This window comes from Dipteris shenzhenensis, chromosome 1 (genome assembly GCF_047967505.1).
Source record: "Dipteris shenzhenensis isolate YYH24624 ecotype China chromosome 1, Dip_SZ_1.0, whole genome shotgun sequence".
Classification (NCBI taxonomy): Eukaryota; Viridiplantae; Streptophyta; class Polypodiopsida; order Gleicheniales; family Dipteridaceae; genus Dipteris; species Dipteris shenzhenensis.
In genome coordinates this window covers 9,596,855-9,609,837 of record NC_141596.1, presented here as the reverse complement: position 1 = coordinate 9,609,837, position 12,983 = coordinate 9,596,855, and the positions used below count along the sequence as shown (strand labels likewise).

Sequence of the window (12,983 nt, the reverse complement as noted above, 5' to 3'; positions counted from 1 at the left end):
GATAAATGTCGCTAATATTAGAGCGGGTTGCGGCTAAGTCTGAAGGAGAAAGCTGCCCATCCTGCATATGAGATACCCAGGTCCTCAACATTGTCTCTGTAAGGCCCTCCTTTGCATAAAAGGCATCTGGAATCCTTACACTAACAGAGCGGCCCCTTACATGAGGATCTGAGACCATCAGAACCACTAGAGAATGATCACCCCAGCTGTAATGCAAACAGTACCATCTCTGTCAAGAGCCCAATCATCCACATAAAATTTGTCAATCCGTGCATGTATAGGCATCCACAATCTCCTATTCGACCAAGAAAACATGAGAGAATGTGGCTGAGTGTGAAAAGCATCATCGTGCCAAGCATCCCTACCACTGTACTAAAAAAGGAAGGCATCCCAGGTTGCTCTCTCTAGGGAGTGAATACCACCTTCCCTACCACCCCTTTTGCCTGAGGGCATTTCAACCATGTTGAAATCGCCCCCTATAATCCAAGCATCTGCAATATGTGACCAAGAGAGCAGTTCCTTCCAAAAAAGAACACGATCCCCTCTAGGATTGGGTGCATAAAGGTTTGAAAGGCCAACCTTATGCCCACCAATCAAAAGTATAATCCATTGAGCTCTGGAAGGGACTGTGATCTCGTGTCCAATCACCAAGGGGAGTATAGAAGAAGAAACAGAGATGCAAGTACCTCCCCTGGTGCCCAAGGCAGGTGACCAAAAAGTATGGCGTGAAAGAAGCTTACCCAACTTGGCATAATTCGTGACATCCAATTTGTGTTTCTGAATCATCAAAATATCCATGGGTCCCCAGTAACACCTGGATGAAGATGGTTACGAATCAGCTACCTACAGCGGCGGTGAGGTACACCCCCGAGGCCCTGAACATTCCAACTGATAATCCTCATTTGTGAGAGGAGGAGGTCGGATGGAAGATCCTACCCAACCTGGTAGCGGAGAAAACCCTCTCCTACGAAAAGTTCCTCCTATCAAGAGGAGGGAAGTCAATTGGGGATATCACACCCACACCAGCTGAGGGTGAAACTCTGTCCATGGATGTCTGAAAGATGTGCCCCCCGAGCGTAGAGGGTACAAACTCCTCCTCTGCCTTAAACTCAACCAAGTCTACCATAACAAAAAATGAATTCCTTCGAAGTGCCTCTGGTGCATGAGTGCGAAGGAGCCCTACGGAAGGAGGATTGGAACCAATAACCCCCTTAGCTCTGTCAGATGTAGACAGACGTGCAGGAGAGGGAAGGGGGTGCTGCAAGAACTCAGCATGCTGCATGACCTCGGCCTGAATCTGCATGACCTCGGCCACAACTTTGGCGTTGTTCTCAAGTAAGGCACGGGTCTCTGTTGAGAGGATCTCCCTAGGTGAGCGCTCCTGCATATGAACACCTGAAGGGGCAAGAGTAGTCTCATCTGCACGTGGAACCAGGATAGGAATGTGTCCTGCATGAAGAGATGGGTCCGTGGCGCCATTAGTGGTAGCCTGAGGTGGAGCTAGCTCCCCAAATTTGACAGGCACTCAACGGGAGACGATCGAAACAGGACGTGCTGACTGTCTTGTCTGCGCTAAAGAAGTACCGGGAGGAGAGGTTGATGGTCCTGGCTACGCTGTAGAAGTACCAAGACGAGAGGCTGACGGTCTTGGCTGTGAAGTCGAAGCTCTAGTAGCGCGTGAAGTGATAGGATCTGGTCATGAGGAAGGTCCAGGTCGGGTGAAGCTATGAGGTGTACCCGTGGATCTTTTAGGTCTTTTCTTCTTTCTTTTCCTTAGGCAATCTCTGGCAAAGTGCCCAAGGGTCTTGCAAATCCTACACTGATCCTATCTCCCTGCAACCTCGACTCTCTATCTGAAGAAGGAGCCTCTGGACGCTGAAGCATAATGTGGTCATCTGAGATGTTAGGGTAAGAGACAATGACCCTAACACGCAGTACCCCATTGGACCTGACTGCCTTTGTTGCTGAAGAAGGCATCTCAGGGAGAGGGGGGATCTCAGTAACCATTCCAAAGGCAGCTCCAATGGAATGCAGAAGTCGATGGTACACCTGTGGAAGGCTGGAAAATCTGATGAAGAGTGATGTTGTCTGGCTGTCCTCCTCGACGGGATCAAACCCCAATGAAAAAGGGGTTAAAAAAATCCTCCTGGAGCATAGTGCTAATGGGCTAGCCTGAAGCACTGTACCTACTACCTCCGAGGAGTCAACAACAATCTGGAAGAAACCTCGCCCAAGTAGACGAACATCAGTGAGGTGCCCTGCGAGGTCTCCAGGTAGAGCGGCGAGCATCCAATCCCTGGCCTGTAACGTGGAAGGGTGGGACCCATGGATATGAGCAAAGAGTGATGTCGAGCTCTCTTGCTCTGTATCATCTTTGAGCTGCTGCAACTCGTCTTTTGAAAAGGTGATGGTTTTCGCGGCCGGTGGAAGGGGGCGAGGATTGGCTGAAGGCAGAGCCATCGTCAATCGGGGTGGAAAAGCCGACTCGAACACTAATGAGCTCCGTCCGACTGAAAAAACGCTTAGGATAAAGAAGAGGATGAGGACGAGACGGAGAGAGGAAGAAGGCGGGGGGGCGGAGGCTGAAAAGGAGAGGTTTAGGGGGGGGGGGGGGATGGAATGGAGGAGAAGGGATGGAGGAGGAGGGAAGGGGAGAGGCAAAGGGGCTGAAGGGATGGAAGAGGAGAGGATGGAGGAGGGGGGGGCGGGGGCGGGGGAGGGGGAGGGGGGAGGAGGTAGGGGCTGAAGGGGCGGAGTTATAAGGCGGAGGTAGGGGGCGGGGGTGACGGAGAGACGGGGCGAGGGTAGGGGCTGGGGTGGCGGAGGGGAAAGGGCGGGAGTAGAGGGCGGGGCAGAGGGCTGAGGGAGCGGGGGTAGAGGGCGGGGGAGAGGGCTGAGAGAGCGGGGGAGAGGTGGGTGTAAAGGGCAGGGGAGGGGGGCTGAGCTGTGGGAGAAGGGGTGGGTGTAGAGGGTGGGAGAGAGGGCTGAGGGAGCGGGGTTAGGGGGCTGAGGGAGGGAGGCAAGGAGAGGCTGAGGGAGGAGGGAGAGGGGAGGTAGGGAGGGGAGGAGAGGGGGCAGCTAGGGAGTCGGTGAGGAGCAGCAGCTTGGGTTTCTTGTAGCAAGAACTTCATGCATTGGATAGTTTTTTAGGACCGGGGTGCCTCTCAAGATCCAGTTTTGTTGGTAGACGTTGGGTCTTACCTGTGTATACTCTACAGAGTGTGGCCTAGGGGGCCTCCTCCGACTCGAGACTGCGAGGGACCTTGAAGTTGATGAGGTTTTGGATCCGCTCAAGTGACAGAGGGTCAAGGTAGTAGGCAAGCTGCTTGGGCAAGGATTGAATCATTAACCCAGTTCCAGTCATGGCAGGATTGGAGGGACCAAGATGGCGCCTTTGGTTGTGTAAGGGCCAACCTATTTAGGAGTTTTAGTGTGATCTGGGGGAGTGGTTTTGGCCCATTCAGGTAGGGCGCTCAGAAATAGTGGAGGAGGTGCCCTTTTTCTCTTACACCACTCACATGCGGTGGCGGCTTCAGTTGGAGGCGGTAGCCTGGTCCCTCGAGAGAGTGCCACTAATTGGAGCAAGAGGTCCCCCTGGAGGTTCTCTCCCATTTTTGGGCACATCTCTGGACCAATTGCTGCATGCCTTGGAAGATATCATATTTCTTCTGGATGGTGGTGCATGGAGGCTTGCCCCCTTGGCAAAGCAGGTGCGGGTAGATGGTAGATGCCACTTTGCACAGACAGATTTGGAGACAATCCCTCATTTTCTCTAGGCTGCCTAGCGGTGCAGAGGATCTGGATAGTATAGCCCTTCGGATTGTGGCCAACACGCAGAGGATGCATTGAGACTTCACTTTGGGGATGGCTGCATGGCTGACAAGGGAGGTCACGCCTTCAGCTTGACTTTGCCTCTCTAGCCTACATGTCCATCGAGTTCTCAGGATAGAGGTGCATGATGCGACACCTCCTTCCCACATGCGCCCTTTCCCTTCGTTGGGGGATATTGTTAGGGAGACGGTGTCCAGCATTACTGCCTGGAACATCTGGTTTGCCAACTGTAGTTTTGTGATGGGAGGCTGTCAGGTTCCCCCTGCAGCCACCCTCGTCACCATTTGCCAGGATATTATATACACCCTGCACGCCATTTGATAGCGCGGAACTTCAGGTTCTAGAGCGACCATCGAGAGACGGGAGCGTTTTTGCCATGGTATCTTTTATATTGTTACTGCGAGAGGTATTCGTTGGATGTATAGATCTGCACCCTGGTTGTTAACCCCTGTTCCAGAGATTCCCTCGGTAGTGAGTTGGGGTTCCCTAGAAACAGTCTGGTTTCTTTGACAGCCAGTTTGCATCTCTTTTCCCATTATCAGCGTCTATTGGATTGCTGATTTGTATGGTTGTTTTTTCAGCATTAATAGAATTTCTTTTCTCTGGGAAAAAAACAAGAAACGATGATAGTATACTTAGACTCGTGACTCCCACCTCAGGTAATCTTTAATCCTATGGTGGAAGCTAGGGCCATCATACAACCTTACTCAACATCACCTCAGGCAACTTTTTCTGTTGTCCCCACAAATTAAGGATTAGATTATGGCATTCCTGAAATGAATGCCAGGAGGTCAAAAAAATGGGCACGTTCTATAGGAAGCCGGTGAAGATGGATCCATGGTGAACTAGTGCTCAGCTTATGTAGTTCTCACCTATGTGCGAAGTCCACAAGTGGTGCTGGAAATAAATGAAGTAGTCTTGAAGAATGTATTTCTGGATGGTGGAAATGTTAGATATCAATGCTCCACTCTCGTGTAACTACGCGGGAACTAGCTAACTCTGCTTATAAGCCCCTCATATGAGGAGAAGGCATTTGAGTAGCTCGGTTATCCGGTAGGTCTTGGTTTGGACACCAAATGGGGGCCATGTGTGGCCTGATGGCTGGACGGCTTCAGAGAGAGTTGGCACACTGCCAACTAGGCTACATGCAAGTGCAGGAAGGCATCCCATGACTGACTGCACTGAGGGTAGACGGAGTATTTCCCGGGGCAGCCCACTCTCGGGTTGTGGGGCCCGTTTGGAGCCCCAGATGATCTCGGATGGCTCTGGGCCGAATGGACGCGGTAGGTCAGTTGCTCTATTTTGCGCCACGGTTCTATCGTGTGGTCGGTGGCCTATTTCGGGACCGATCCCCAGTCAACCATTTTGGGCGGACTGGGTCGGTCACCCAATTGGGTCTAACTGACTACGATTGGTGGCTATATAAGAGCAAGTCCGTGAAGCCCATTATCATCACTGGCTACAGCAATCCTGATTCCTTAGCATCCAGCCTCCGTCCTCTACTGTTTCCAGCACGCCATCGAAGCTTCTCTCACAGGAGCGCACGACTGGGAGGCAGCACCATCTATTGTATCAGTTTTACAGTAATCAAATTTTTGATTCTCCATAGTATCTGCTTTTCTCTCTTGCATACGAGATCCTGTTATCTGTTGAGCACAGACGTTGTATTGTTTTCTTACATGGTATCAGAGCTTGGGCTCTAGCAAGAAGATTTGGTAGTGTGTTCCTGTTTGTGAGCAGATTGTGAGTGATGGCCCAGCCCGCAAGACTGCGAATCCCATCGTTCGGCGAAAGTGAAAAGTTGTACGGCACTAACTATCCACTCTGGAAGTTCAAGATGAAGACCATCCTAAGCGCATACGAGCTTTGGGATACTGCTACTGGGGTGGACCTGAAGCCAGTTGCGAGACTGAATCCAGCCAATGCAGCACAACAGATAATACCAACTACGGATGAGATTCTCGCGTGGACAAGAAGAAATACAGATGCGCTGTGTTCTCTTGTCTGCAGTGTAAGTGATTCTGTCATGGCGTTAATTCAACATGTCACCACAGCGAAGGAGGCATGGACGGTCTTGAAGAATCAGTACGAGATCACGAATCAGACGCGGATTTAGAATCTAGAGACTCAACTCGCGAACAAGAAACCATCTGAGTCTGAAGTGGCAGAGAAGTTCATCACCAGGGTGAAGAATCTGCGCGATCAGATGCCTGCGATTGGCATCATCATCACCAGCGAGAATCTAGCACGAAGGTGCATACGGATTCTACCACCAAAGTACGACGGTCTTGTTACAGCGCTGAATACGCAGAACAGAAATCCGTCCCTCAACTTTGAGGATTTCAGCGCAATGCTTCTGGAGGAGGAGATGCGTCAAAAGACGAGGACTGGAGAAGATTCGGCTTTTTATGCTGAATCAAAGAAAGGTAAAGGTAAGGACTCTGGTAACCCATCTTCTTCAGATGATAAAAAGAGAAAGAAGAAGATCAAGTGCTTCTATTGCAACAAGGCAAGGCACAAGCAGATTGCAGATGAGAAGAGGAGATTTGCAAGTTCATGTACCTGCGGAAGAACCTTGGATTATTGACAGTGGTGCATCGCGCCACATGACCAGTTGGAAGGATTGGTATACCTCTCTACATCCGGTAGAGAATGACATCCTGGTAGTAGTCGGCAATGATGCAAAATGTCCAATAAAAGGAAAAGGTACGATTGCTCTCAAGTCAGATGGAGTTGTAAAATAGTTGTCCGATGTTCTTTATGTGCCAGATATCAAGAGGAACTTGTTGTCCATTTCTGCGATCACGGATCGGGACCTCAAAGTTCAATTCGATAAGAATGGTGCACAGATTTTGGATCTTCAAGGGAAGGTCGTTGGTAAAGGTACACTGCGCAACATCTACGAACTCTCAGCTTTCAGTGCTCGAGCCGATGTGAAGAACACTAAGCTGTGGCATGAGAGGTTTGGTCATCTAAACCTTAGTTCTTTAAAGGAGATGCATAAAAGTGGAATGATTGTAGACCTACAAGAAATTACAGATCTGCCCAATGTATGTGAAGCTTGCATGATGGGCAAGCAGCATCGGCAGCCCTTTCCTAAAGAGGCCAGCAGGGCAAAGGCTCCTCTAGAGCTCGTTCACACGGACCTCTGCGGAAAGATGGAGACAGAAGCTTTGGGTGGTTCCTACTACTTCATGACGCTGATCGACGACTACAGTAAAAGGATATGGATATACTTCTTGAAGACTAAAGATGAGGCTTTTAGTAAGTTCAAAGAATGGCACGTAATGGTCGAGAAAGAAACAGGGAGGAAGGTGAAAAAGTTGAGATCAGACAGAGGTGGTGAGTTCACATCAAGTGAATTTGAAAGTTACTGTAAAAGTCACGGGATCAAGAGGCAGAAACCCCCGCCACATACATCACAACAAAATGGAGTAGCAGAGCGCAAGATGCGCGTCATCTGCGAAATGGGCAGGAGTATGATGAAAGGGAAAGATTTGCCAAAGACTTTCTGGGCTGAAGCATGTAACACAGCAGTTTACATTCTGAATCGTAGCTACACGAAGGCTGTGAGCGGGATGACTCCACTGCAGGCCTTTTCTGGTAAGAAACCTTCAGCTGCACATTTCAGAGTTTTTGGATGTGACTGTTTTGTGCATGTCTCTGATGCTAACAGGACCAAATGGGAACCGAAGAGTCGGAAGTGTATTTTCTTGGGCTACAGTGAAGAGTCGAAGGGTTACCGTCTCTATAACCCTGTTACTAAGAAGGTAATAGTAAGTCGCGATGTGGTCTTCTCAGAACAGCCGCATCAAGTGGAGAAGGATGCTTCCTTCCCAGACAACCAGGACCAGGATATCCATCCAGTACAACCACCAACAGCAAACCGAACTCCCCCAACGGTGCTTGGGAGGATTCAAGATAAAGAAGAGGAAGAAGAGCCTGCAGAACCACAATGGCAACGACCATTCTCGAAGTGGGTAAAGCAGCTTTTGGACGGCAGAGAATCTTCAATCATTGAGGAGGAACCATCCGAACACCGCCGGTCCAAGAGATTAGAGGAGCAAAGAAGGGCGCAGGAACACTTGGTCAACTATGCTTTGATGACAGAGGTGATCCGTGCTGAAGAACCCAAGTGTCTTGAAGAGGCACAGGGTGATGAAAGGTGGATGGAGGCTATGCAGTCGGAGTATGGCTCCATAATGAAGAACAACACTTGGGACCTTGTGGATCGATCACTAAAACGCAAGGTAATCGGCACCAAGTGGGTGTACAAGACTAAGTACAAGTCCGACGGCACGTTGGATAAGTATAAGGCTCGGCTCGTGGCAAAAGGATTCGCACAGGTACATGGTTTTGATTATTAGGATACTTTTGCTCCCACAGCTAGACTAGCCACAATTCGCAGTGTTTTGGCTATAGCAGCACAAGAAAGTTGGCCCGTGTTTCAGATGGATGTAAAATCCGCCTTTCTGAATAGAGATCTCAAGGAGGAGGTATACGTGGAACAACCACCAGGTTTTGTGATTCCCGGTTCATAAGGTAAAGTCTGTAAATTGAAGAAGACACTCTACGGGTTGAAACAGGTCCCACGAGCGTGGTACCAGCGGATTGATGCCTACTTTCTGCAAAACGGATTCAGGAGGAGCCCATCTGATGCAAATTTGTATATCTACAGAGAAGGAGGCGGGTGTATGATCGTGGTCCTTTACGTGGACGACCTTGTCATAACAGGGAACCATGAAGAGAAGATCTCGCAGGTAAAGCATTTGCTAGGAAGAGAGTTTGAAATGACAGACCTCGGACTGATGCATTTCTGTTTGGGAATTGAAGTTTGGCAAGAGCCAAAACAGATCTTCATCTCACAGTTGAAGTATGCGGGAGAGATACTGAAGGCATTTGGCATGACTGAGTGCAAGACAGTTGGCACCCCTATGGAGGTTGATGTGAAGCTCTCAAACGAGGATTCATCACCACTGGTGGACGAAGCGAAGTACAGAAGGCTTATGGGCAGTTTGATTTACTTGTGCAACACGCGGCCGGACATCACTTTTGCGACTAGTGTACTAAGCAAGTTTTCCAATAAGCCCCAGGAGAACCATTGGAGGGTAAGGATGCGGGTGCTGAAATACATCAAAGGCACACTTGATTATGGCATCACCTATACCAAGGGCAATATCTTGACCGGATTCTGTGACTCGGATTGGACAAGAGACGTGGATAGCAGGAGATCAGTGACATGTTACTGCGGAAATCTTCACGAAGGCTCTTGGAAGAGACTTGTTGGAGAGGCATCTTCATCGACTTGGCATTGTGCCGAAAAAGTAAGTTCACTTGCGGGTGGACATTGAGGAGGGATGTTAGATATCAATGCTCCACTCTCGTGTAACTACGTGGGAACCAGCTAACTCTACTTGTAAGCCCCTCATATGAGGAGAAGGCTTGGACAGCAGATGGGGGCCATGTGTGGCCTGATGGCTGGACGGCTTCAGAGAGTTGGCACATTGCCAACTAGGCTACATGCAAGTGCGGGAAGGCATCCCATGACTGACCGCACTAAGGGTAGACGGAGCATTTCCCGAGGCAGCCCACTCTCGGGTTGCGAGGCCCGTTTGGAGCCCCAAATGATCCCGGATGGCCGAATGAAGACCGCAGGTTAGTTGCTTTATTTTGCACCACGGTTCTATCGTGTGGTCGGTGGCCTATTTCGAGACTGACCCCCAGTCGACCGTTTTGGGCGGACTGGGTCGGTCACCCAATTGGGTCTAACCGACTACGATTGGTGGCTATATAAGAGCAAGTCCGTGAAGCCCATTATCATCACTAGCTACAGCAACCCTGATTCCTTAGCATCCAGGCTCCGTCCTCTACTGTTTCCAGCACGCCATCAAAGCTTCTCTCGCAGGAGCGCACGATTGGGAGGCAGCGCCATCTATTGTATCAGTTTTACAGTAATCAAATTTTTGATTCTCCATACTATCTGCTTTTCTCTCTTGCATACGAGATCCTGTTATCTGTTGAGCACAGACGTTGTATTGTTTTCTTACAGGAAAAGCAATTAATATCATGCCCAAGAGTACTATGGTGCAATTGGGTTTGAGTCTCATCAGTTCAACACACTTTCAAGTCAAAACGGTTGACCAATGGAGGTTGTGCCCCTAGGAGTTGTCAAGGGAGTTCCCATGCAGATTGGTGAGGTCATCTTTCTCTCTAACTTTGTTGTGCTTGACATGACAAGGGATGATCTCATCTATTTGAGATCAGCCAAAGCTATCAAGGATTGGTCCAATGGTGAAGTCGAGCTGCATACATGCTTGGCAATCGACATGATAATCAGGCAGTCACGCCATAGGCAAACAGACATGTCTGAAGACGATTTTGAAGAGGAAGTTGGTGCAGAGAAGGAACGGTGGGTTCTTGGTGACTGGCCCATAGCAATTGGTCTATATCAATTGATTCTGCCTTCCAAAATGAAACTTGGGATACAAGAGGTTCAACAAAACTTGAAACCCTCCTTGTCCATCAACATGGTGGAACTGTGTCCTTAAGATGACTCTGATGACCACCTTGCTGATTCTAGCACAGCACATCAAGACAAGGTGAACTAAAGGACCACGCACATACCAGAGGATGTCATTTTCAAGCATTGTGGAAGTTGACCATGGGGTATAGATATAGTTGGCGGAGATGCCATAATAGGCTATAGCTAGCCTGTCTATGTTAAACTGCACACTTATGTTACTTTTATATGATGTCTCTGGACAGTTGCCAGATACATTTAGTTAAATGTTACGCTATAGGCTACCATCTGGTTGTAAGGGCAATCGACAGTCTTATCTTTTTCTTTAGAAGGCGGAGGACTAAGATACTTTACCATGACATAATCCTAAAAGTCCTATAATTGATTTGATAGATTTGTATATGCTCTTCAAAATATAAATATTTGTGGTATGAGTGAGATCAATGATTATATGCTACCCTAAACAAAAGGATAAGCTGCTGGTATTGTTTTAGGTTTCTTTATGAATTACACAAGAAAAAAGACTGTCAAGTCAGTTTATAATTTTGTCTTGCCTTGTTGGCTGTCAGACTGACGAGCTTTTGAAATCTCGGGAGAGTATCCAAGCCTCATTTTCGTCAATTCTACCAGTTAAAAGGCAACCGAGTAGCAGCAAGCTGAGGACACCAGATGAGATTGGGTCTGAACAAGGTGGAAGCTCTTTAGATGTGCCTGCAGTTGAATTAAAGGATAAATATAGCAAGAAGTGGTTTGGAATCAATCTTAAGGCTGAAAAAAAATCTCCATAATTCTGCATCAGTTGGATGAAAGAGCTTTTAGAGAGGAAGGATTAACTCTTCAGAGTCTGTGTACAGTGCGGCAAAAGCGTTTGAGAAATCTGCCCACGAATTATTTCCATCTCCCAAAGATGCTGTTTATTTGATTTGTGCCTCTCATTTGGGAGATTCTTGTACAGTTCCACCAAGATTTATTGTACATTCTTATCAGATTCCTGGGTGTTGGTTTTGATACGATACACCCTTTCTAGGTTTGAAATTTCTTTCAGAGCGGGAGCTACAGATTTGGCCTCTGACTTACCCTTTTCTAATGTATGTTGTATTCGGGAAGCATTTCAATCATCAGAGTGGTGCACCTTTCAGATGATCCTGTCTTTGTGAAGTCACTTGGGAATGCAATTAACTGGACCTGCGTACTAAGGTCTTACTTCCAAGCACATATGTCAGCAGTAGCTCTTGCCTAGGAGATTTTGTTGTCCAGAGTGTAGGCTTGTACACTTTGTGTAAACTATATTATTAGTAAGGGATAGTTCCCAGTATTGGATTATCTGCAGATTGTATTAGCTGTTGATGGAGTTGATTCATTTTGCAATTCAGTGTGATTTACCTGTGCCTTCTAAGTTTATGAGAGCATTGCTGGATGCCAAAATTGTAATATATTGTCACTAGCCAGTGATTATGCATACTGCAGCCATTTTTGAATGCTGTGAAGAGGTGGATTTTGGCCAGATTAGAGAAAAGACCTACTTTTACAGTTTTTGCCACATTTGTGCATTGGAAGACTTGGTCGTGTCTATGGATCATGCTTTTCACTTGCTGTAATGTAAAGGTCATATAAGGCTAGAGATGGGTCACTAACATTGCCTAGGGTCCTTTTGGGATGTGTCTAGAGCTACCTTCCTTGACCTGTCCTCGATTATTGCGTAGATGCAATCCCTAACATGAACCATTTACATCAAATTGGACACCCTTGATAAAACACACAGGTCATCAAGAGCTCCAGTGAATTCCACCATTGCCAATAATCACATAGTACCAATGATATAATTTTATACTAGATATCACCCCCTCTCATGTTTGTTGTTTGTGATGACTGCTACATCCTCTTTGTAATGTGCAGCAAGAGAATGAGCACCTTGCACCTACTAAGGCTTCCTACACGAGTGTTATGCAATATACATATTGCTATCAGCAAGACTTAGAGACAAAGTGAGATTGAGAAGGAACATCAAGCCCAATTTCATAGTTTCAACCTATATTGCAACTTAAGAAAATTTAAGCACTAGATTACTTGAAACTTTCTAAGAGTGCTTTCAAATATATGGATAACACACTATTGATTAATGTTCCCAATTCACAGATATAACATTAATGACCTCGTGAAGAAGTTTTATATTAGAAAGCGTCTCCCTTAATATCATAGCAAAAGGGTTGTCCTAGGGGACGATGGCGCCACGCTTGGGAGGCAACAAGGTGGTATGTGACAGCCTCTCTCTAGCAGCAGGCGAAAGGATTAGAAATTGTACCATGCAATCTCTAGTTCAGGGAATGTTTGAGCCTCGCATCTTGGAACCATGTCGGATGGGATGGATGATCCCTTCGTATCAGATGCCGTTAGGTTTTTCATTCTTCAACAAGAAAGAGGATTTGGGAGGAGTTGGTTCATTTCCCAACGCTGAGTACTCATAGGGTGCAAACGTCCCCACTACTAGACAAAATCAGAAGATAGCGTAGGGCAATGAAGAGAAAATGCAAAGAGAATCTCAAAGGAGGCAGTGTTGCCGTGCAAAATGCACCATCTCAGTAGTCTAGAGCAAGGGAGTGCAAGGAAGCCGTCCCCTCTTGAAAGGGTTGTC

The 12,983-nt window shown here is 47.7% G+C and overlaps 1 protein-coding gene across 1 annotated transcript in view; it reads left to right on the top strand.

Annotated features, from left to right (window-relative positions):
* LOC147905344 (chaperone protein dnaJ 15-like) overlaps positions 1-11,821 on the top strand; it is a 37,314-nt gene extending 25,493 nt beyond the window's left edge. Inside the window, exon 11 of the mRNA XM_087402075.1 lies at positions 10,921-11,821. Within this exon, the coding sequence (XP_087258201.1) occupies positions 10,921-11,139 (219 nt within the window). The 3' untranslated portion in view covers positions 11,140-11,821. The remainder of the gene's footprint in view (positions 1-10,920) is intronic.
* Positions 11,822-12,983: the final 1,162 nt, after the last annotated feature.